Source organism: Peromyscus leucopus, chromosome 11 (assembly GCF_004664715.2).
Source record: "Peromyscus leucopus breed LL Stock chromosome 11, UCI_PerLeu_2.1, whole genome shotgun sequence".
Taxonomy (NCBI): domain Eukaryota; kingdom Metazoa; phylum Chordata; class Mammalia; order Rodentia; family Cricetidae; genus Peromyscus; species Peromyscus leucopus.
In genome coordinates, this window is record NC_051072.1 from 56,940,166 (window position 1) to 56,963,581 (window position 23,416).

The window sequence follows — 23,416 nt, forward strand, 5'->3', positions numbered from 1 at the left end:
TATGCATTTCTAGCACCAACTCTGCATGGAAATAAACTTGGGACTGGATTCTCAAAGCGAATGACTCCCCCCATGCCACCCAAGGCTAATGTCAAGAGAGAAAGGCACCCACCAGGGCTCCCTGAAGGTGAGGCTTTTTTAGGGGACTCATGGAGAGTCCCTGGAGGACAGCAGCTCCCCATGATATCCTGGTTCACCCTTCGACCTATGACAAGTGCCTGACTCTTTCCCCAGTCTGTGGCCTTGGGTACCTGCAGGTTCCAGAGCCAATGCTGGGTTGGGCACAGTCTCTCTGCTTCTTTGGTGTTCTCAAGCCTTTGTCTGTGTCCCTGTTTTCTCTTCCTTTCTGACTGCTGAGACAGATTTGCAAACAATCTGTAGATTTTCCTCAGATTGTCAAGTCTACCACATTATGAAAAACAAAACTGTTTTGTTTTCTGGATGATTTTAAAGACATGTAAAAATCTTAACCTCTTCTAACTTCTATTTATTTTCAACTTTCTAACTATTTTTCTGAAATGGGATTTTGTTATGCTGTGCAGGCTGGCTCGGAACTCCTGAGTTCAAACAATCTTTCTGCATCAGCCCAGAGAGTATCTGGGATTCAGGTGCATGCCACTGTACCCTGCTCTCTGATTGCAAAATTGATTTTATTAGATGAGATTCTAAAAACATGATGAGTTAGTGCTGATTGAAAGATTTTCAGTTCAATATTGCTTGTCCAAATGGTATATTTTTATTCAAAAGAAAGTATTAACTTAGTTTATTATAAACTATATTATAAAATGATTAACAATCTAAGCATTTAACTCTTGTACTACCAGAGCATATACATGACTGTATATAGCACAATCTGAGAATTGTTGTTAAAAAAAAAAAAAAAAAACACCCATAAGTAGGTAGTATCCTCTTTTCTGAGGGACAGCTAAAGAAAATGTCATTCACTTCTCTGAAGACATACACAGCACACACAAGGAACACTGCAGAATCCCTCCCTGGTCAGCTTAAATGCATACAGGCATCAGCCAGGGCATGTTTGCAGAAGTGGATTGAAGATAAGTATCTTTTGTGTGCAAGTGTGTCTTCTTGTAGATAATAGCCTATCAATGGAGAAAAAAAAATAGAGTGTCCCCAGGTCCAGAGAACACTTCAGGATCACAGACCTGACTAGAGCTGAGTGTATATAGTAAACAGACCTCATTCTGTAAGCCAAGTGATCAAGTTCAACGGTTGTCCCTTGAATGTTTTGGAGGTATTGTTTCATCATTTTGTTGGTCAATTTCACATTTGTTCTGTATTTTTTAGATCGGGATCTTTGACCTGAATTCAGGTCATTTTATTCCAGGTCTTGTTTTCATTCTGCACGTCCAGAAAGGTTCAACCAGGACAATGCTCTGAAGATCTGATTTTATATGACAAGTATCTCAAAATTTAGTTCTCCTCACCCTTAGTGATCCAGTGGTACAGTAACACATTCCAATCATCCTCTTACAAACCTAATCTCATTTTTTCCACTTTTCTTATGAAAACATAGAGTCTGGAATCAACTTTCCCAGTATTCCAACACTACTCACTTCTCTCATGCAGCACCTTAAAAGATGAAGACAGCTTAATCAGTCTGATGATGTTATAGATCCCTTAGTTCAGTGGTTCTCAACCTTCCTAACGCTGTGACCCTTTCATACAGTTCCTCATGCTGTGGTGACCCCCCAACCATACAATTATTTTTGTTGCTATTTCATAACTGCAATTTTGATACTGTTATGAATCATAATGTAAATATCTGATATGTAGGATATCTGAAATGTGATCCCTGGGAAAGGGTCATTTGACTCTCAAAGGGAGTGCGACCCACAGGTTGAGAACATCTGTCTTAGTTCACTAATGATAACCTGTCTACCTTCTTTTAGAACATGCTTCTGAATCAAAACCAGACTCTCTGAGACCTAAGGGACAGGGAGCAGACAGACCACAGTCCATCGTTCTTTCTTGGAGAAAATTGCCTCTAAGTTCTGTGGTATCATTGGTGACATGGAAGTTAGTAATATTTCCAAAAGTAAGATCAGATTGACACAATAGAATTAGATGAAAAGTTGCTTCATTGAAAAGAATATAGGATGATCTGTGTTGGGATAGATTAAGTTAAATCAGTGAGAAAAGCTTTAAAAAATTGTAATTCTAAATTGAAGCAACCATGGATCTGCTCTGATCAGCCTCCTAGGAAAATTAAACTGGATGGCAATGTGACTTTGTTTAACCCCTTTTCCTTAATAACACAGCATCTCCCTCAATCATTCTGGACCCTCTCAGGGGTCCTCCCCTGGGCACACAGAATCAGGGGCCCACTTCTTTGATCACTGTCTACATTATTTTGGAACTATTCATGTACCCAGCACTGGGGCATGGGTTTGTCCAGTACAATGACCTTGCATTATTCATCTTTTTTGCCTCTTATGGCAAGCTTGTTCCTTGCACACGGTAGGAGTGTAATGCATCTGTACTAGGGAACTGAGCAGTTGACAGGTCCTTTCTTTCTTGATAGTGAGAGGGAAGGAGTCAGACATCCACAAGACAGTACACGATCCCATCCACAATCACACATTCAGTTCTTCCGGTTAGTACCAGACCACCTGACCAGCCCCTCACTCAGCCCAGCGATGCCTTTTTCCTCAGGAGAACTCTTCTCTCAAGTTCTCAAGTTAAAACATTGGAAAATGATCCATGAGACATTGATGTGAGAGCGATGGCTGGGGAGGGTCAAGCATGACACACAGATGTCAGAACTTCCTTCTGAAATTACCAAAGAACCTTGTGACTCTTCGGTGACTTATTCCTACATTTCCCTTAAAAACTCAGGTGCTGTAACCTCAGTAAGGACAGAAGCATTTTTTGAAGAAAATGATTATGTGGAAAGGAAGGCCAGTGAAGGCTGGGTAACTGCACAGACTCATTAAGAGCCACATTAACAGCCGGGCAGTGGTGGCACATGCCTTTAATCCCAGCACTCAGGAGGCAGAGCCAGGTGGATCTTTGTGAGTTCGAGGCCAGCCTGGTCTACAGAGCAAGATCCAGGAAAGGCACAAAGCTACACAAAGAAACCCTGTCTCAAAAAACCAAAAAGAAAAAAAAGAAAAGAAAAAAGAGCCACATTAACTACTGGCATTTCCCTGAGTTAAGACTAAAGCAGATGTGAGGAACTTTGTCATCTCATTTCCTTCCTGGAGTTTTGTGGTGAGAAGACAACAAGGTGGACTTGGGCTGATGGCCTTTTTGGTTTTGTTTTTTATTAGTGGTTGCCTGGTCTGCCTTAGGAATATTATCATGGTTCACTGACTTCAGTCTTTAGGAAAAATGCATCTAAACACATCTTAGAATTAAGACCATCTTCTAAAAGAGACTCTTCAAAGCATTGTAAACTTAATGATGAAGTCTCTAATTCCATAACTGATAGTGGATATTGCCCTTTATGAGGTCATCACATCATACCAATATTCAGGAACTGTGAAGTACAACATCAACATGAATGACCTTTTCCTAAAGTCATCTTCTACTTCAATAATGACCATATCAACCATCCTCATCAGCCTTGAGTCGTGATCAAGATTTTCTGTTCTGGTAAACAATGCCATTGACCTTGAGGGTCCTGAAGACTGAACTAGAACCATCCTCTCAAGGCAGAAATCTTGGACATTTTCTCTCGTACCCAATGGGTTTCTGTTGGGTTGTCCTATGACCCTGACAATGCCTCTTGGTCAGCATGAGAACTCCATACTTCTGACATGCTATCTTCTCTTCCCATCTCTGGCCTTGTCCTCTCCCTTCTCCCCATTCTATCTTGACCTACTCCTGTCCTCTTCTTCCTTTTTCCCTTTTCCATGCTCTCCTTCAGAGTCAGGGGAGTTGGAGCGTCTGTCGGCTTCTCCAGCCCCCTGGGTTGGCTCACTCCATCTCTTCTCTCCTGCTGTGTTCTCTCTTGGGGTTTTCAAGATGGAGTCAAATAAAGAGAAAGACCGAAGACTTGGAAGGGGAACTATGACATCTAAGAGCTCAGGAAACCACTGTGGTAAAACAGTGTGTGTGTGGGAAGCACTAGGAAATGTTAATGAACTCTTTCCCTTCCTTTCTTATTGAAGGGGTCCTCCAGCAGGCTTCTTCCTGCTTGGAGTTTCCTTCTGTGTTGACAAGATATATGGTTCCTATGAAGCCTTGGTTGAGAAAATGCTTAGTGATCTGGGAAGCTCCGTATCAATGTGCCCTGGGCACCACCCCTTCATCCCCCATGCTGCTAAGGGCTTGCTGGCTAATAACCACCAAGACCTCATCTCGTGTCTCCCACTCTCTCCTCCAGAGCATTTCCAGCCTAGAGGCCTAGGTCACCGTGTATACGCTGAATGCCCAGGCCTTTTCTTCCCTACTGCCTGGGTCTGTCAGGAAACAGGTCTAGCCTCATCCAAGCTGCATTGTGAAAGCGTGCGCTCTAAGAAAGCCCCCTTCCTGTGCCACGCCATAGAGAGTTCCTCTCTGTAGACGCACCCACCATCAAACCTGCCGCTTTCCTTCATGATGTTGCTGAAGGTGTTCTCATGCTGTAGGCGAACTTTCCTTCTCTCCGACGCCAGACTGTGCTCTATTTGGTCTTGCTCTGTCTGAAGCGGGACCGGTTTTAAATGGACCTGGAGGAAGAAAGTTTGTCTTCAGATTTGTCTTACACTGCTTCCTTAAATTATAGATGCCCAATGTGAATTCTGCAAAAGCAGATGACATGCCATATGGCTTTTTAACTCAAGTAAATAGACTATTTATGGGTGCTTCCAGGAAACATTCTGGTGAAAATTTGTCTTCAAATGTTTTCAATTGAAAGATCAAAATAGGTTTTGTTATTTCTCATTTGAAAGCCGTCCTTGTTTATTTTTCTCATTTGATAACTTTTCTGTGGGATCATAGAATCTAGGAGGGCTTTTGCCTTGTCTTATTCTATCATGTGTTGTCCTGTTTGGCTGTTGTCTCTTGAAGGCCTGCTGTTTTCTGAAGAGGAAACGGAGGAGGAGTGGATATAGAGTATAGGACAGGTGTGGGGAGCTTGGAGCAGTGGAGGGAGGGGAAAGCGTGGTCAGGATATATTGTCAGAGACAAAAATCTATTTTCAATAAAAATTAATATATGTGTAAATTCTATAAAATATGAAATTAATGAATAAGATGTGGGACTATAATTCTAACTGAATTTGTATTGATAATTTTTCCTTTTTTTACAAAATTAAGATATCAAGGGGAGGTAATAAAGTCATTCTAGAGAAAACCATCTTGTACCGAGAGGTATTCCTGATTTGGATGTTTCATCACATGGTCAAAACAGTGTCTACTAGGTAAACTGAAAGAATCAATACGTCAGCATAACGCTTCAGCTGCCCTCCCGAATCCTGGGATGCAGTGTCCAGGCTCCGGCTCCCCTACAGATGCCCACGTGCAGGTTCTGTGTGTGAAAGGTCTTGGCAGCTCCAAGATACCTCCGGTCTGAACCTGACCCTTTACCCAGATAAGGGTGAAAAAATCTAGTGACTCGCAATGTGCTGCTTAAAGTCCAAGGCTCCCTGGGTTGCCTGTCTCATGTGTCAGGAATGTGTAGATTGACAGTGACTCTCTGGAATGTCACATTTCGGTTGCGTGATCAGCAGAATATATTAGGTAGCCTGGGAAATTCGTCCCTTGCCTCCTCTGAAAAGGAGACCCTTGCATCTGACATGATGATTCCTAGTCCACGAAGTACATTTTGTGTGCCTGAAAATAAACCTGAGAGCAAGTGCTGCCTAGAAGCTGACGCCCTCTGAAGGTCACGGGCCATCCTTCTGCTCCCTCACTTCCTTCCACACAGTGTAGTCTTGTGGGCCCTTCTAATTACTTGCTCTGTGCAACTGTTGAACCAAATCTTGTTAACCATTGCCAGTTTTGTCCTGGAATGAACTCACTTGGGATAGAGAGTCTGATATTTCTTGTGGTTCCAACCAAACCACAGCCTTTCACTCCTCTCCACATAACGTGCTGTCAAATAAGAAGGTATCAACTAGAAAATTAGTTGATCTGGGAAAGATGCTTTCCCGTTTATGTTGACTGAAGTAGTTAGTTGTCATAACACCATAAGGTAGCTGGCTCCCCAGAGTGGCTCCTGGAAGCCCGTTCTTGTCTCTGTAGAGATGGGACTGAGGTGTGCCAACATGTACCTATTCCACTTGTTCCTAAATCCAGAATGAGAGGTATGAGGCTGGAGGGGAAAAACATGGCCTCTTCTTCCATGTGAAGCAAAGGATGGTGATGGATTCTCCATCCTGTCATTTGCTGTCAAGTGTGGGAACTCTGTACCTACCCCATGACACTCTCATTCTGAAAAGTCTAAAGGTTTTCGAGAGAATCAAGAAGAAACTGAAGGTGACCTCTCTCACTGCTTGGATTTTTCATGAACGCAGGGTCTCTGTGATGCTTTATCAATGACTTACGAGGTCCAACTTATGTCCCAGGAAGCAGCATTTTCATTGTTTCGATAATGTAATTAGCAGATAGATGCGCACTTCAGTTTGGAAAGCGTCTCTTTGGCAATGGGAATTGGCCTGCGGCACATTTATAACATGAGGCCTGTATTACAGAAAGTACTCCAGGTACCAAAATTCCGTGGGGTCATCTGCCAGCCAAGCATGATGGTGATCTAGCCCAGCTGTGCCATTGGCCTAGGTTTGGAGCAGCTGTAAAGCATGGCTCGGTGGTCCCCTTGGCTGGCTGCAGTGGAGCATGACTTGGTTCAAGCTGTGTTGGCACAGCTGTGTGTGGGGAAGATCGAGGGCACCAGGGAAGAGCGAGTAACAGGCCTCATCACTGGCAAGTGGTTAGGAGAAGCCGCCTTCCCCTGTTTCTTTAATCGTTCTTGAGTGACATACTCGTATTATAATCTGAGTTATTACCGTTTTCAAGTGTGCCGATTTCCCCTAGGTCTGAATAGAAGCAACATGGAGGAAATCTTGGCATCCTACTTTGAGGTAGAGCTAGGCTCTGGCTGGGTGGGAGCTGGGCAACGTACAAGGACACAATATTCCTTTCAAGGATGTTTTCAGCCCAGATGCCCTAAAGTTTATTTTTAAATTTTACTAACTCAGCAACTTTGATACTTTCCTGAAGGTCTAAAAAATGATTGGACCATGACTTTCAACTACTTGCCGAATTTTTCCTGCTTAAAAAAAGAGAAAAAGTCCAACTTAATTTTGAACTCCATAACCAAAAAAAGAACTAATCCAGTAAGCAATATTTTTAAGAAGTAGATATGACTTTCAGATAATTTAAAACATTGTTTTCCTCCTTTATAAACCTGGTACTTTTTTTCCCTTTAAGGTATTCCTCTCAAAAGATCTTCCTCTTCAGTTCTATGATGTAACCACAGAATAATACCAATAAATATCAATGAATAACAAATCCTGAGGAAGTGAGTCTTATAGTAAGAAAAAAAAATAATTCGGAAGCAGTTATTCCTATGTCCTTGGCTTACAAGGAGGATGTCTGCTCATGTGGAAAACTTACCTTTTCTTTTCCAACTGGTTTAGCCACAAACGTAGAGAAAGCCACACAGAGGAGCTTCTCAGTGCCAGTGAACTTGTCCTGTACTATGACTTTGATACTGATCTGAAGGAAAGAAAACAAACCGTCAATCACCCAGATAAGAGATTCGACTGCAACGTGAAAAACACGGTTACACACTTCTCCACCCTGCCTTCCAGTTTTTAAGTCACATCGGCATTTTAGTTTATCTTTCAGTGACGCTATCTTTTCAGTGATGAGCTCTACACTATGACAAATGAAACTCTTGCAAATGTGGGAATACACACACTTACCTTGAAAAATAGCTGTGATCTAGCTATCTAGAATACATTATATCAGCCCATTACGCAGAGGAAATACTTAACTAACTTTTAGGTTAATTTCTTCCAGTTACACATATGCTATATTACATGTATACGATGTAATATTACATACATACATGTGATATTGCATATGTGTTTTATAAATGTATATACAAGGTACACATCAATGTTTACATACATTATAAATTTATCATGTTGCATTTGAAGCTTTACACTCTAATTCTTAAAAGTTTGCTTTGCCCCAATAAACATTTCAAAATCATATTTGAGTGAATTCTCTCTCAGGGGCAAGACAGCCTACCAGCGAGAGAAACTATCACTGTTTTTAACCTTTAGTTGTTACGTTTCATACCCCACAATAACAGGGTCAGAACTGCTGTTAGCTGTGGCTTAGTTTCCTCAGCTTGTTTTTTTTTTCTGGAGCAGTCAACAAGTGACTAAGGCATTTTGTAAGGACTCTGCCGTGGGTGGCTCTCCCTCCCTGTGAGGAGTCTTGGAGCTAGCTCTGTAGACTTGCACGCCACAGAAAAAGGCCTCTAGAGTTGGACTAATAAACACTCTCCGCATATCTCACCCAGATAAGTAATACTATCTTCTGAGAATAATGGACAACCTGGGACATCTCAGTTCAGCACTGAGTAATGAATGATAAAGTACACGTATTTCTACATCCTCGCCAGGAACACCATGTACAAAAATAATCAATAACCCATGACTCACTTTAAGTCACTTAATTTAAAACAGAAACTTATATTTGCATGGTAAATCTCAAGTTAACTGGATGGTAACGTATCAGACACAAATCAATCATTCTTCACCTCTATAAACAACCCTCAGCCACATGGATTTTCATGTTAGAGAAGTACACAAGGAAGAATAAAATAAAACATCAAACAAGAAAAGCCTAGCTACAACTCCGGAGTGTTAAAGTTCAGACACTGTCAGCTACCAGCACAGTTGACTGAGGTATGTGTGATGAACAAGTGTCTCGGAGACATGGCATGGGGAATTCACTATGTTAGGGCAGAGTAGGTGAGAAGGAATTCCACTCTATGAAAAGAAGTAGAAAACCAGATAAGGTATAGGAAGTGACCATTTCTACAGATAGGAAACAGGTAACAAGGGTTGTGATGTCCCAGGACAGGAAAACAAATGAAGGGAACGTATCATTTCTTCTCATCCTGAAGGTAATTCACAGATGACAGTTGGGGAAGGGGAACTCACCTCTGTTGTGCTGAAGAAGCAGAGAGCAAACAGACAAGGGATCTGGAATTTGTTGGGCAGGGTACCAGAAAAGAGATATCTACATAAAGTGAGAATTCTGGAAATGCGCATGTGGTCTCCGTGGGTCTTTGGCTTGATACCAATCTGAGCATGCCCAGCATGAATAACTTCAGAGGAAACCACCTCACACCAGGGAGCTGTGAAGTGAATATCTCCAGATCTCCCACACTGCTAGGAACCTTCTGAGTTCTCTCTAGGCAGGCCTCACCAAGCCTGAGACACGCAGAGAGCCCACAGGAGATTTCGCCCTGCAAGAGGCACCAATTGCCTCTTGTAGTTTTATTGGCTAGTTTGCCCTGCAGGGGGCCGGGGGTGTAAGGAGATGGAGACACACAGTTTGGGTAATAGTAATGTAAGAAGAAGTAAGAAATAGAATCTATAGTTTGCAAAACGCAAAAGGAAGCGCTCTTGCCCGTTCACTTGGCATGTGACCTTCTGTAGAACACGGTGTCACACTGAATGTGAGTGGCAGGATTAAGTGGGGGGCATCAGCTCCTCAGCCTTCACCCACGTGTCTGACTACAGACTTAAGGCTTCCTGAGATTCAGGATCCCATCAGCTGTAAGCATGTTCTAAGCATCCTCCTTGGTGCTCTGAAAGCAGTGAAGACACGTCCTCCAACAGGCGGCCCCGAGGAAAGGGGGCCACTCACCTCCATGCTCGTGCTGAACGCCCGAGTCACTTTCGCTCGGATGGTAATAATTTGTCCAATTCTGTTTCCAAAAAGAAAGAGCGGTCTCGTCAATCCCAGCACATTTCATTTTCAACTTAGTAGACACATGTGGCATAAAGCAATTCCACCTGCACCTGCTGATAATACTCATATATGGAAAACTCAGGTTAAAGCTAATAACAATGACAAGCCTTCAGGATAGATGTTAACCATTTAAATCACGCTTATAATGTTAGCAGACTCCCTCTATCAATCAGAAAAGAGCTTTTGCAAGGACAGTGTACAAAGTGACCCTTTCCACAACAGATACTTTTTTGTATAACCGCTGTTGCCCACAGAAAATTCAGAAAAGCACACAGGTAGCCCAGTACCACTGATGCTTGCTTTGAAACATGAGCTAATAAACAAACAGACCAGCAAACGTAAAGAAACAGGCCAGGCCATCAGTGAGCTTGCTAGGTAGACGTGGGCCCTCGCCTTCTTCTTAGTGGACATTCAGAGCTGCCCGACGAGGGCTCCTTTTGTTCCTCCATCCCACCTGACTCTATTTGACCACTTCATCATGGCTCCCTCTCTACCCCACCCCATCACCTCCTCTCCATCCGGGCTGTGCTGTTAACCCTTTCCTCTCTCAACTCTCCACCTCTCACTTTCGTCCGACTTTTTATAAAAATATTGAAGGTTTCTCCTTCTAAAATCTTGCTTTCCCTCCTAGTTTCTTTGCATAGCCAACCTTCCTGGAAGAGCCACCGGTCTTTCTAATTCACACTGCCCACTGAGCTTTGACTAGTGGTGCTGCTGGAGTCAACGAGTCAGGGCTGCTGAGCTCCATAAAGCAAGGTTTACCTGGGGGCTCAGGTATAGAAATACACCAAGTCCACGGGCATACAAAGGGATGGCTGAAACTTCCCAACAGAAGCCTTGGTCATTCAGCGGAGGCCTGCTCCTCGGCGCGGCCACATCAGAGACAAAACCAATGCTGTGCACAGACCAAGGCAGCAGGCCAAGCTGCTTTGAGTCATAACGAACAGCATGCCATTCACTGAGCAATAACCCCGTGAGGTTAACACGATCGTTCTCGTTTTGCCCTCAACAGAAATTGGGCTTAAACGGTGATATAGCCAGCAGCTAGCTGGGCCAGAGTTCAAACCCTGGTCTTATCTGAGTTCAAAGTCAAAGCCGTGGAAACATGGTCGTATTTGGGCTCCTAGAAAGGCTAGCAATTAGCTCTGCTTTAATCACAGTGGAGAGGCTCATGCAGATATAGTAAGGATAGTCTATGGGGGTAAGTCAGTCGGTTTTCCTGGAAGAGTGGCCATATCTACTAAATGACTTTGTGCACATACTGAGACCCTATATACTGGGTCTCTCATAATCTGTAACAATCCAGGCAGGAAAACAAGAAGTAAAGGAAGGAATTTACACTATGTACATAGATACATGTCTTTAAACAAGTAACTCTTGTGTTGGAAGTCTGAACAAATCAGTATTTTAGTAATGCTTTTCTTAATGTTTAGATTCATCTAACTAATCTAAAAAGCAATAAAAGTCATACAAAACCCTTCAGAGAGAGGACTTAGGCAATGTTGACTAAAATGGCCTGTGAATTTGCATTTTGACCAAGCAGTTCTGTTTTCAGGGATCCAGGCCCAAAACACACTAGCAAAAATATGAATACACACCACTTAAATCCATATATTTAAGTATCTGTGATAGTAAAAGCAATTCAGTGTTTAGTAATGATGACCAATTGAATTAGGGAGCTCTACAGTGAATACGAAAGTATCTGTAAACATGATAACAGCTGTGTGCATTGCACTGGATGGTTTTATGGGTGGACTCTCACATGGAACAGGTGGGGGAAGTGACGCCACATATTGGAATTTATTTTTTTTAAGGAATATGGATAAACTCTCACTTATATTTTAATGTAAAGGGGTAATTCTCGGATAAAAAGGTAGACACTTAAGAGAGAGGAGGAAGCCTCAGAAGCAGTGTGATAGAAACTAAGTTTCCCAGAGTGAAACGCTTTCCCTACATTTGAGCTTCCTGCTTGTAAATGTTTTAAATGGCAAATCAGATACAACAAAATTAAAATGCCATCTTCAAACACAGAAAGCAGCTGGACTGGACTCTGTCCACATGGTAGTTCAACCCATCTGGAAGAGAGTTCCTTTAGTAACTTCAAATGCAGTGGTTGTGTTTATGTGATGTTTTTAAGAGGGACCTTGGTATTTATGAGTATTTACTGAATTATTTACAAATCATGACTGGTATTGCTTCAGAATAATTCCCAGATGGGAAAGACCGCATAGGAATAAGAACAGATGTGAGCTGATCCTTCTTACAGGTTAGCGATGAGTTCATGTGATACACCACACTATTCTTTCTAGTTTTACTGTTTGGCTTGAAGTTCTCTCCAAAAGGGCTGCTAAAGCATCAACACTCTCACATATACAATGTTCCTTAAAACTTACTTTGTGTACACACAGGAGTTAGTGTTTGTACCGCACCAACACAGAGATCCTTATTGTTATTATCATCTGTCATGCAGGAAAAACAGCCATTAAAGACGAGATGATAGAAAGTGTGCCATGCATGGCACTACAATGCCTCTAATGCTGACAGTGACTTAACAAAACTGAGACTGAATTTGTACTGAGAAGAGTGAGGACAAGTGGAAGCTGGGATAATTTTTTTTAGCTGATTTAGAGAGGGTCCAGTGCCTCTTGTTTTCTAAGAAACACGATCATTGGCTTCAAGTGAACAAGGTGCAATAAACATGCACTGTAAAGGAACCGGTAAGTCCCCAGGAAGTGGAAAGAGCAACACTCCTTACCTAGCTGTGTCCTCAAACAGAATGTCATCCATGGAGGCTGTGACGCACGAGATCCCGGCATGTTTTTCAGCTTCAAAAAACAGGTGAAAGCATGTCATGTTAGTGGCTGGGATTAAATGTTTTAGCAAAGGGAAAAAGGAACACATTGAAGTAGATTTGTTTTAGGAACACATCCCCTCACTCGTTATAGCACCCTGGTCCTCACATATTCAGGACGATGTGTATTTACAAGCAGGCCTTTGCTCTGTATCGTATGATGATTACTGTACTTTCTCCTGAATTTTAACTTAGAAATCTCTTAGTTGAACTGTAAAACCAATACTCTGGAAATCTGGCAACTGTAAGTAACAATTTTATAAGTTTTTGATAACTCTAAATATTGTTATATTACTATCACGTATTATGGTTCTTTTGTCTTATAAGTAAACATTAAAGCTACAGCCACTGTCTCATATATTTAAATATGGATATAATTAAATCATGAATGACTGTGGGTATGGAGCAGTTTGGGAGCCCCTGAGATCACCTCTCACATCAGAGGGGAATGTCCCTGGGAATCAGAGGACACACAGGAGGCAGGCAGGCTGTGTTCATCATTTATTATCACCAAATTGGAGCCAATTCTTCATGCATTATGATGTTGCAGGAGAGTGTGGCTAAGGGGTGGGGCGATGGCGAAGAGGAGCTCACCATTTTCCGTGGCCCACGTCTGCACTTAATTTGTCCAGAACTGTTTTGATGATTGGTTTTGCTTAACATAAAAATACCAGAATTTATGCTATTGGAAAAGATTTTGATGTATATTTCTCCCAGCTTTGTTTTTGAGAGGCATTCTGTCAAAATCCAAACAGATTTTCATCGACCTTTTTTTTTTTTGAGACAGCTAACATATATGTTGACCAGGAATTCACTTTGCAGTGACCCAAGCTGACCTCCAGACTCTGATCCCCACCACCCCCAAATTCTTACATAATAGATTACAATGTAAGTATTAATTGATCATCTTAGGTAAAGAGAGGTGAGAAATTAACCATTTTTGGAACTCGATGTGAGAGCAATGGGCAGGGAGGAGGCTTGTTAGTTACAAAACAATCCAGCAAAAAGATGGGGAGATGGAGGCGTCCAACTCAGGCCTGCTCAGGGTGGCCTCAGCTGAAGCCAGTGTGGCATGTGAGGCACGCTTGGCTGATTTCCAGGTGTTGAGCAGGATCAGTGTCTTTTTTTTTTCTTAACCTATCTGCTCAGGGGCCATCACAGATCCATTCTGAGTCCATTTCCTTAGGGTTAACGTTTTCCAGAGAAGTACTAAATGTTCTCAAAAACAAGATACAAAACATTGACAAAAGCATGCCTAGTAGACACTCAGTCCACGAAGAGACAGGCTGTTAACTTAAAGTGTTCTTATTAATAAAGTATGGTTATGTACACCAACGTGATTTGCCAACTTTAAGTGATTGAAATAATTTAAACATAGTAACCAGTAAGAGCTGTACTGCATTTTCTGAGTGAGTGCTGTGCTTATAAAGCACAAGGCTAGACTGTATGAGGGACCAGGGAGACTCAGCAGCAGTCTTACTTACTAAGTATTTCTCATTGGCCATGCACCAAGCATGGAGGCTAGTCCTGTCATTGGCTCCATCTTTAAATGGGGACATCCAATCCTAGAAAGATTCAAATGATTGTTCTAGTGGTTTTGTTTTTTTTTTTTTTTTTTTTTTTTTTTTTTGATTACAAGAAATAAGAATGGTAGAAGAGAACTGGGTAGATGAAGCTGAGAAAACTCAGTGTGCCTCACTGAATGTGGACCCCAACAGCTAATACTTTCTGCTACAAACCTGCAGGAACCAATAAAAAAGAAAAGATAGGCCGGGCGGTGGTGGCGCACGCCTTTAATCCCAGCACTTGGGAGGCAGAGGCAGGTGGATCTCTGTGAGTTCGAGGCCAGCCTGGTCTCCAAAGCGAGTTCCAGGAAAGGCGCAAAGCTACACAGAGAAACCCTGTCTCGGAAAACCAAAAAAAAAAAAAAGATTAAAAATAGGAGAGGTCGGCATAAGGTCCCTCACTCTTGCACATGATTGTATACGGTCTTGTCTTCATTTCACAAGTGTGCCGGGTAGATGATATGAATTCAAATGGTCCTTACATGTTGATTGCCCTTCATACTTTCATACGGTAGAAAAACTTAGAGCTATTATTGATTTCCTAGGGAAATTTGGAAGCAGACTAGCTGAGCAATTATAGAATCCGCAAAGGTGTCCAGAGAGAGGGTTTTTGAAGGATGAGCTGGAGTGGAATACATTGGAGAGAAGAGTGGAAAGGAAGGTTGCTGAGCAGACAGAACGGTGATTCCAGTGAGCGTGAGGAAGGCTTCTGTGGTGAGAGCGGAGACAGCGAGGAGGAGGAGGGCTGGATGGAGCTGGAAGGGCCTGGAGGCTCTTGCTTGTCATCATTTTAGAACTGTTATTAGATATCGGTCACTGTCATTTTATCTCTGCTCTGACCATTTGGTTGTAAACTCTAATGTACTTGGTCCAACCAGGTCTCTGCTGTTACCAATGAGGTTGGTGGTCATTTTAATCACTGCTCTCCTACACTGAGCACAGCCTTTCTGGCTGCTTTTGAGACCCTCTTAAACATATCTGATTATAATATGCCTACATACGATAATTTTTAAATTAATCTTGTTTGGTGTTCTATGGATTCTTGACTTTAACTGTATGCTTTTCAGCATGTTTTGGGAACTTAAAGCTATTATTTTCTGAATAGGGGTGAGTTCCTCTTACTTTCTCCTTTGGGGGACTTTATATTTTGTTTTTTGTTTTTCATGACTGTGTGAGACTTTGTGTATGTTGTGTAATGCTGGGGATTTAATTCTGACTTTATGCATGCTAGGCAAGCATGCTATAGCATTGGACCATAACCTCATTTTTTTTTTGCAAAATTAGATAATTTATATTGATATATTTTTTACACTTGCTAACTTTTTTCTCAGCCATCTTCATTCTGTAGTTAAGGTTATCTAGCATATTTTAAATTTAGATGTTATTGTTTTAAGCTACTGAGTTTCCATGTTGCCCTCATAAAACACTCTCTATTTCTCTTTTTGAGGTTTATTGCCTTTTTGCTCTTTACAATATTATTATCAATTTCCTTGAGTATAACTACAATAGCTACATTAAGTCCTTGAATTTTAATTCTAGCATCCATGTCATCTATAGGTTGGTATTTATTGATCATCTTTGAAGAGTGAGTCATGTTTGCCTGCTTATTTGTGTGTACGTGTTTTTTTATTATCTCCGAGCCTTTGTTGATTTGTTTTTGAAACAGTGGGTTCCGATGAGCTCTTTGAAAAGGATTAGTTTTGCTTTTGGTGTTTTCTTGAAAAAGCAAGCAGTTCTGTTTACTAAGTCCAAACTATGAACCCTGTCTCTTTAGCAGTGGAGACGGCTCCTTCACTTTCTTTGGTCTTTACTAGAGGTTTGGAGTTTGTCCTATACACACAGAATTCAAAGTGTGCCAGATACCTGGGCAAGGGTTACAATCAGGGTGCTTTGCCTCCCTGACTTTCTCTTTTCTGAAAACATCTCTCTTCACATTCCAGTGGATGTGCTTTCCTCCAATAGTGTCCTTTGGATGTCCAAACTGACAAACCTGTAGATTTCTAATGGAAAATTTAACTGGGAGAGAATTGGTGGAGTGCTCTCCCATCTGTAATATCATTAAACATCCCACCCCCACCACACACACACACACACACACACACACACACACACACACACACACAACCTCATAAAACTAAATAAAAAAGATTTAAGAAAAAAGAAAAGTTAGACCATTTCCATTCTCTTTGAGTGTAACTTTCAAGTGTTCCAAACACTTCTGTTCCCTTCTCAACTGCCTTAATCTACCTTCATTTGCTGTTTTGTCCAAAGCTAATAGTTGTTATCTATAGGGGAAGGCTTTCTGGTAGGAAGTACTTGTCCAGGCTTTAGCGTTTTAGTAAAGAGATGAAGGGTAAGTAAAGATGAAAAAAAAAAAAAAAACCTGACATGATGAGATCAGCTATTTCCAGATGTCCTTTAGATGCATTATGAAGATGAGACCAGGATAAAGGAAACAGTTTCAGAGCCCCCTGAAGCCCACAACACAGGGTGGTGGGGCTGGGTCTAGGCAGTGGTGTGGAGGCTCAGTATGGGGCTGGGCTTAAGAGAGTCCTCCAGAAGGAAGCATCAGTACACCCAAAAAGGAAAGGGTTATTATCTATTGAATGTGTGGAGAAGGAAGCAATGTGGATAGCATGTCAGGGTTCAGTCCCAGATTTCTAACCACATGGTTAGATGAGTGTGGTGACACTCTTTAGAAGTGAACATTCAGATGACATGGAAAGGAATTGTGGTCTTGAGAGAGTTCAAAAACAGAAATGGACATGGGGTCTGGGGAGGATGACTCAGAGATGGTTTCAGGCTTCAGGTTTGAAGGGCTGAAAGAGGAGGGCCCACCCACAGCTATGGGGCCGAATGCTAATGTGATTGGAGCTGTTCGATTTTTTTTTTTAAATATTGAGAAGTTGTGTTGGAATCCAGCAGTGCTTGAGGGTTACAGTCGTGTCTTGGGACGTGACTATGGTCATTATTTACCTTAGGAAACATAACTATACAGAGCACTAGTCAAGGGAACTCTGGTTGAAACAATGTTAAAAAATCAGCTTTTGTGTTATTTTTCAGATTCATTCACATCTTACTTGAGTAATGTCCCCTCTTATGTGGTGTCTCTTATTTCCATACAAATGGCCATTATCTGTATTTCACAAGCCAACTTTATCATAAGGATTCTTTAGCATTTGTAATATTAACATTACCAGTTATGAAGGCACCAATAGCAATATAATTACTAAAGCATAGTGTAAATTGATCATCTACAGTCTTCCTATGGTCCAAGTCTCCAAAAAGGTCAAACTAGAAACTTTTCTGCCCATTGCATTTAGTTGCCTTGGAAACAGGCATCATTATTATCAGCAATGCCAATCCTGTCTATACTTGTTTCTTTTGTTTACATGTGGGTAAACTTCATTATTTCTGATTCCTTGTTACATTGTAATCCAATTCAAATCTTGTTAGAAACTGTTAAGACGGAAGCCAAACAAATCAGCAAATAAAACAAATGAATTGTCATTGAAAATACAGCTGAGTTTTACAGGTGGTTAACACGCAGGGATTAGTACTGTGTTACTCTATCACAAAAAGTGGGTTTATAATATTCTGAGCTTTACTTCCGCCACACGCAGCTTAAGGGATGTGTCTAGAACACAAGGCATGTAAAGCCCCTCCCACCCCAGGTCTACTTTGTCATCTGAACATACATTTCCCCAAAGCTGGGCCTAGGCTGTGGTAATGGAGATCCAGCACAGGGGCTTGACTTACGAGACTTAGGGACTCTGGGGAAAGGGGAAAAGGATGTTGAAGCTGAGGGACAAGGCATGGAAATGGCCAAGAAAAGAGCAGGTGTGACGTTCCTTAGAGAGAAAAGCTTTGTACATACAAGAAAAATGCCAGAAGGCTGCCATTGCTGGTATCAGTCTGGAGGGGAGAGGGTTACCATGCTACATTGTATGGGGAACAAAATGTTACACTTATTCTTAATGTCAAGGCTCTCTGTCAGAACATCCCATAGCCAATCAGTCTGATGTTCTGAGCTAGGTTCAGAATCAATTCATATCTGTCTGTCTGGTCCCTTTTCAGCTGCAAAAAGCATCTGTGAAGAATGAAGAAAGTTTGGGTTTTACTTCAAGGATGATGGGAAAATCTGAGCGGTCCTAAGCTGGGGGAGGTGAGTGGGAGTCGGTGATATGATTCATGTACTTAACGTTCACTGTGTATAGATAACAGATCCCAGGGAAGCAAGATACCACTAGGACACCAAAGGCATTTCCTCAGGAGGGAGGCACAGTAAGGCTGACTTGTATCCAAGACTGTATCTATCACTGGTCTGAAGATGAGAGAAGTCAGCATGTGTATAGTTTCAAAAGTACTGCTCAATAGCCACTTTTGAAGGCTCTCACTTAGAAGGCTCTCAGTTAGAAAACCTATTTCTATTATAACCCAGTGTTTTCAAAAGCAGAGTTTCCACCCCTCAGTGTAAGGAAATCAAAGTCAGAGCCTAAGCATAGCAACGGTGAGAGACTGCTTTTCCTGGGGTGATCATCACATGAGACTACGGACTGGGTGGACTGGACAATAGACATTTAGTTCCTCACACTTCTGAAGGCTATAGGGTCCACACCTGTCACTTTAAAAAGGCAAGAGCTCTCTTCCTGATTTGCAGATGGCTCTTGCTGTAGCCTCACATGTTCTAAGCTCCACGACATGGTCCTGCAGGATCAGGATGTGCCCTTATCATCTCGCTAACCTTGATTACTCACTTTCAATGGTCACTTCCAAAACACAAACTTTGGGGGTGGCATGGAGACATCATTAGGTCCGCAGTAGATGTTTTTATCACCCCCCTCACTCCCGGTGCTGGGGATGGAACTCAAGGGCTTCATGCAAGCCGGACAAGCCCTTCACAACTGGACTACACCCCCAGACCTTCTCCTTGCTGTGTTCACTCTCATCCTCTCTCAAGAATATGGTCAAGTGTTCCCTGACCGCCTACCAGTTGATGGCAGTAAACAGAACAGAGAAGGGAATCTGGTAAAGGAGCCATCTTGCACTAAGGAAACATTTAGCTCACTCGAGAAAGCATGAACTGTGACCAGTTCTGTAAGAACACTTCCGTTGTTGCAGTAAATAATCTAGTTGTTTGTCAAGAAAATGTGTTAATGTGTGCAAGTACGCATGTGCGTGCTGTGTGTGCATACACACACACACACACACACACACACACACACACACACACACAGGCACTCATGCACGCGGGTGAAAAGTTCATGCTTGCAGTGTGAACACTTTTTCTAGCCTCAGTTTTGCTTGGCCAATGAACTCAATCTGTAGAATTTTAAAATATAGTCAAGTATAGATACAAGCAATCTATGTAACAGTCTTCTAGGGGGTCTTCACTAGTTTGTGTGTCGAAGGGAGTCCTGTGAAGTAAACATCCGAGGACCACTGGTCTAGGTCGCTGTCAGTAGCTGTCTCAGACATCACTTCTGTCTCGACAGCTCTCCTGCTCTCAGCTCTTGGGAACGTTGCCCTTCCCCTTGGCTTCCTTCTCCCAAGCTATCTCAGGCGTCCACGCCAGCCTAGCGCATCCCCAGATCCAGACTCCTGTCTTTCAGGATCCCCAGACACCATCACCGTCCCTGGCCGCCCTGACCGCCCTGGCCGCCACCCGCCCTGCCCGACGGTGCCCTCGCCTGGGCCGCGCGCTTACCCGCCAGGCAGGCGGTGGTGTCCATCCACTTGAGCAGCTGCCCGGCGCTCAGCTCCCCGCGGGAGTCGGCGTGCGCCGGCTGGATGGCCTGGCTCATGAGCACCTCGCCGGGCGCCACCGTCGCTTCCATCGTCCCGGCAGCGGCGGCGGAGAGAGCCGAGCGCTGGGGGCCAGCGCCAGGCCATCCCGCTCCCCCGGGGCCCGCCCCCGCTCCAAAGGGCGCCGCCCGCTGCAGCCGCCAGGTGCTCAGGAGGTGAGAGGTCAGGGTCCCACGAGTCACCCGGGGACTGCAGCGAGGAGGGCCAGGGAGGACGCTGGCCTCTTCCCGGGGCAGATCCGGGAGCACTGCCTCAGCTCGGAAACCAGGGCGACTGGTGTTCTCTAGAATGCAGGACAGCGGTCACAGGCTGAAGTCCTAGGCAGAGGAGGGCGCGTGAGAAGGGATTGCATGCTCTCTGGAGAGGGCCGAGTCTTTGCTGGGCTCCTGGGCTTTATTGCTTAGTTGGTTTGGTAGTTGGCCCTTTGTATTTTTTTTTTCCTGCTAGGAATTGCAACACTTCAAGCCTTTGTTCAAACTCTACCTTCTAATTCTTAGGACATTGTAGTGGCTCCAAAAATCATTTTGTTAGGAAATTGATTCCACTGCCAAACAAACGAAAAACACGAAGTCATGGGAAGCTGGTGTGTGTGGGTATATCAGAGCACCCAACTAGAGAAGGCAACACCCTTGAGTTTTATCTAGAAAATACAAGATCAGAAACTGTCACATTGTTACCAATGGTCCCCACAAGTCCCCAAAGATGCCTTCTTCAGCATCTTCATTGGAGACGAATCTAGGACACTGCGTATGAACTTGAGGCCCGCACTCAGAGGCAACAACCTACGGTATGCTTCGTAGAGCTTCGGCCACGGGCTTTACAAGGCAGTTCCTATCAGGGAAACCGCATCAAAACCCTCCTGTGGCCCCTGGACCCATGGATGGCTGCCCTGGGGAGCACACTTGTGGATGAAGTGGTGGAGGCCTGGAGAGGTGAGCTAAGACATCAGGACCAGCTGGCTGGAAGCCAGACCTCCTGTCCTTCTTGGGACCTCACTAAATCCAGGGAATGGTGCTTCGCTTTCAGCGTTAGGACTCTGGCCTTAACTAAGCCCAGCCTCGGAGCATCAAAAAGGAGAGCCTGGGGGTTTAAAGATTTCATCTGTATTACTTTAAATTAGGTGTATGTATGCATGTTTCCGAGTGTGTGTGTGTGTGTGTGTGTGTGTGTGTGTGTGTGTGTGTGTGCGCGCGCGCGCGCGCGCGTGCACCTGAGTGCAGGTCCTCAGAACCCCTAGGCTTGGAGGGATGGGATCACCTTGGAGCTGGAATCACAGGCAGTGGTGAGCCGCCTGATGTCAGAGCTGAGAGCCAAACCTCTGGAAGAGCAATACCATCTCTCCAGCCCTGAGCCTGGGCGCTTTGCTTATCCTTTAAACACATACATACTTAAACAAAGAGAAAAAAGAGGCATTGACTTGACAGACTTTAGGAGCCTTTGTATCTGGTCAGGTTCAGACTATATGAGCACAAATAAAAATGGAATGTCTTCAGTTAGGCAAGCATTAAGTTTGGTTTTGTAAGAGATGTGAGGCAATTAAAAATGGCTTTTAAAAGGGGGGGTCTTGTGTAGCCCGGGCTGGATTTGAACTTTCCTGCCTTACCTCCCAGGATGAGATTACAGGCAAGTGTCACTATTCCCTATTTCTGAAGTGCTGGGAGAGTGAACCTATGGCCCCCACACCATACCAAATGAGTCACATTCCCAGGTTCCTAAAGTGACTTTAAAACCAATTAAAGCTGTGGTATCCAAGATGATCCTTTTTCACAGTCATACAGTTATTCAATGGCAACGTGACTGTGTCCATATGATGTGTGGTAATCCTCTTTGGAAAGTGCCTGGAGAGTTCTCAATATCTTTTTATCTATCTTCTGTAATGACAGCCTCATCATTTCGAAATTAGTGGGTTCAGGGACTTTTCAGCATGTATTCACTCCATCTACTGATAGCTCTATGGGAGGTTTTCATTGATGTTGGACTTGGTCATGTGATTTGTCTGGGGATGGGAAGTGGGAAGGTAGAAGTGTATCAGATTTCCCTTTGTACCCCCAGGAACATCTGACTTTTGCCATAAGGAGTGTCTACACCCCACTAATGACCGGTCAGCATCTGACTGGATTCACACATTTTAGTCACGGTGCTGGTGGGGTCCCCTAAACCCACAGCCTTCAAATAGAGTCACCAGCAGACTTAGGGATGAGACATTAGTGTTTTTAGGTGGGTGCCACTGTGGTATGTGGGCTCATTTGTTACACAGCAATAACAGAGTGGGTTTTTGTTTGTAGACGCTTAGGAAAATTAATTAAAGTATTAGAAGTATCTGTGACCCAAGGTGTGTTCCTTTGAATAAAAAGTGAGAACTAAAATGGTGGTATTGAATCGTGTGCTTTCCCATAGTTGAGTTTTTACCCACTTTAGACATTTCATAAACGTTTCAGCTTGGGTATAAGAAGACATTTTCCAAAGACATGATTTGAAATGAGACAACATGCGTTTGTATATGTCTATCTAGAGATATCTCACCAAGGAATAGACAGAATAAACAAACTCATTCGTGTGTTTCCTTATCTCCGTCACCTCTGGTTTGGGTGGCTTGATTACAGTTCCATCTCTTTTGTTGGAGTCACACTAATTTTCCTCTCTCTCTCTCTCTCTCTCTCTCTCTCTCTCTCTCTCTCTCTCTCTCTCTTAAAGATTTATTTATTATGTATACAGTATTCTGCCTGCATGTGTCCCTGCAGGCCAGAAGAGGGCACCAGATCTTATTATAGGTAGTTGTGAGCCACCATGTGGGTGCTGGGAATTGAACTCAGGACCTCTGGAAGAGCAGTCAGTGCTCTTAACCTCTAAGCCATCTCTCCAGCCCTAATTTTCCCCTCAATAGCATGAAACTTCTCTTTTTGTTTTCCCGAATGGTCTTTTTCTCCCTCTCACAGTGATCTGCATGTGGGAACATTTTCTATCTCAAATTCCCTGGTATAAAACTTTCATTATTTGGAGGAAGCCCCCACAGTTGTCCACTTATATCCAGAGACATCTTTTGGGAACTAACAGTATGCAGAGCCAGACCATTTTGAAAGATTGTGCACTGAACAAGAAAACTTCCCAAGTAGAGAGCTGTAAGTTACGTAACCTCAAGAAAGGAGACACTCTTCAGAATGATTGAGTGGGAAGCATCTAAACCCCTCACTCTGGAGATGAGGGTGTCTTCCTCAGTTCCTACTGTTAAGAATGTGGAATTCAGGAAGAGGCAG

At 43.2% G+C, this 23,416-nt stretch overlaps 1 protein-coding gene across 1 annotated transcript in view; it reads right to left on the reverse strand.

The window, feature by feature from the left end:
* The window catches only part of Acot12 (acyl-CoA thioesterase 12), a 42,047-nt gene extending 21,610 nt beyond the window's left edge, over positions 1–20,437 (reverse strand). Inside the window, exons 1-5 of the mRNA XM_028891018.2 lie at positions 20,065–20,437; positions 12,697–12,766; positions 9,837–9,897; positions 7,560–7,661; positions 4,538–4,673 (exon numbers count right to left, since the gene is read on the reverse strand). Of these exons, the coding sequence (XP_028746851.1) occupies positions 4,538–4,673; positions 7,560–7,661; positions 9,837–9,897; positions 12,697–12,766; positions 20,065–20,194 (499 nt within the window). The 5' untranslated portion in view covers positions 20,195–20,437. The remainder of the gene's footprint in view (positions 1–4,537; positions 4,674–7,559; positions 7,662–9,836; positions 9,898–12,696; positions 12,767–20,064) is intronic.
* Positions 20,438–23,416: the final 2,979 nt, after the last annotated feature.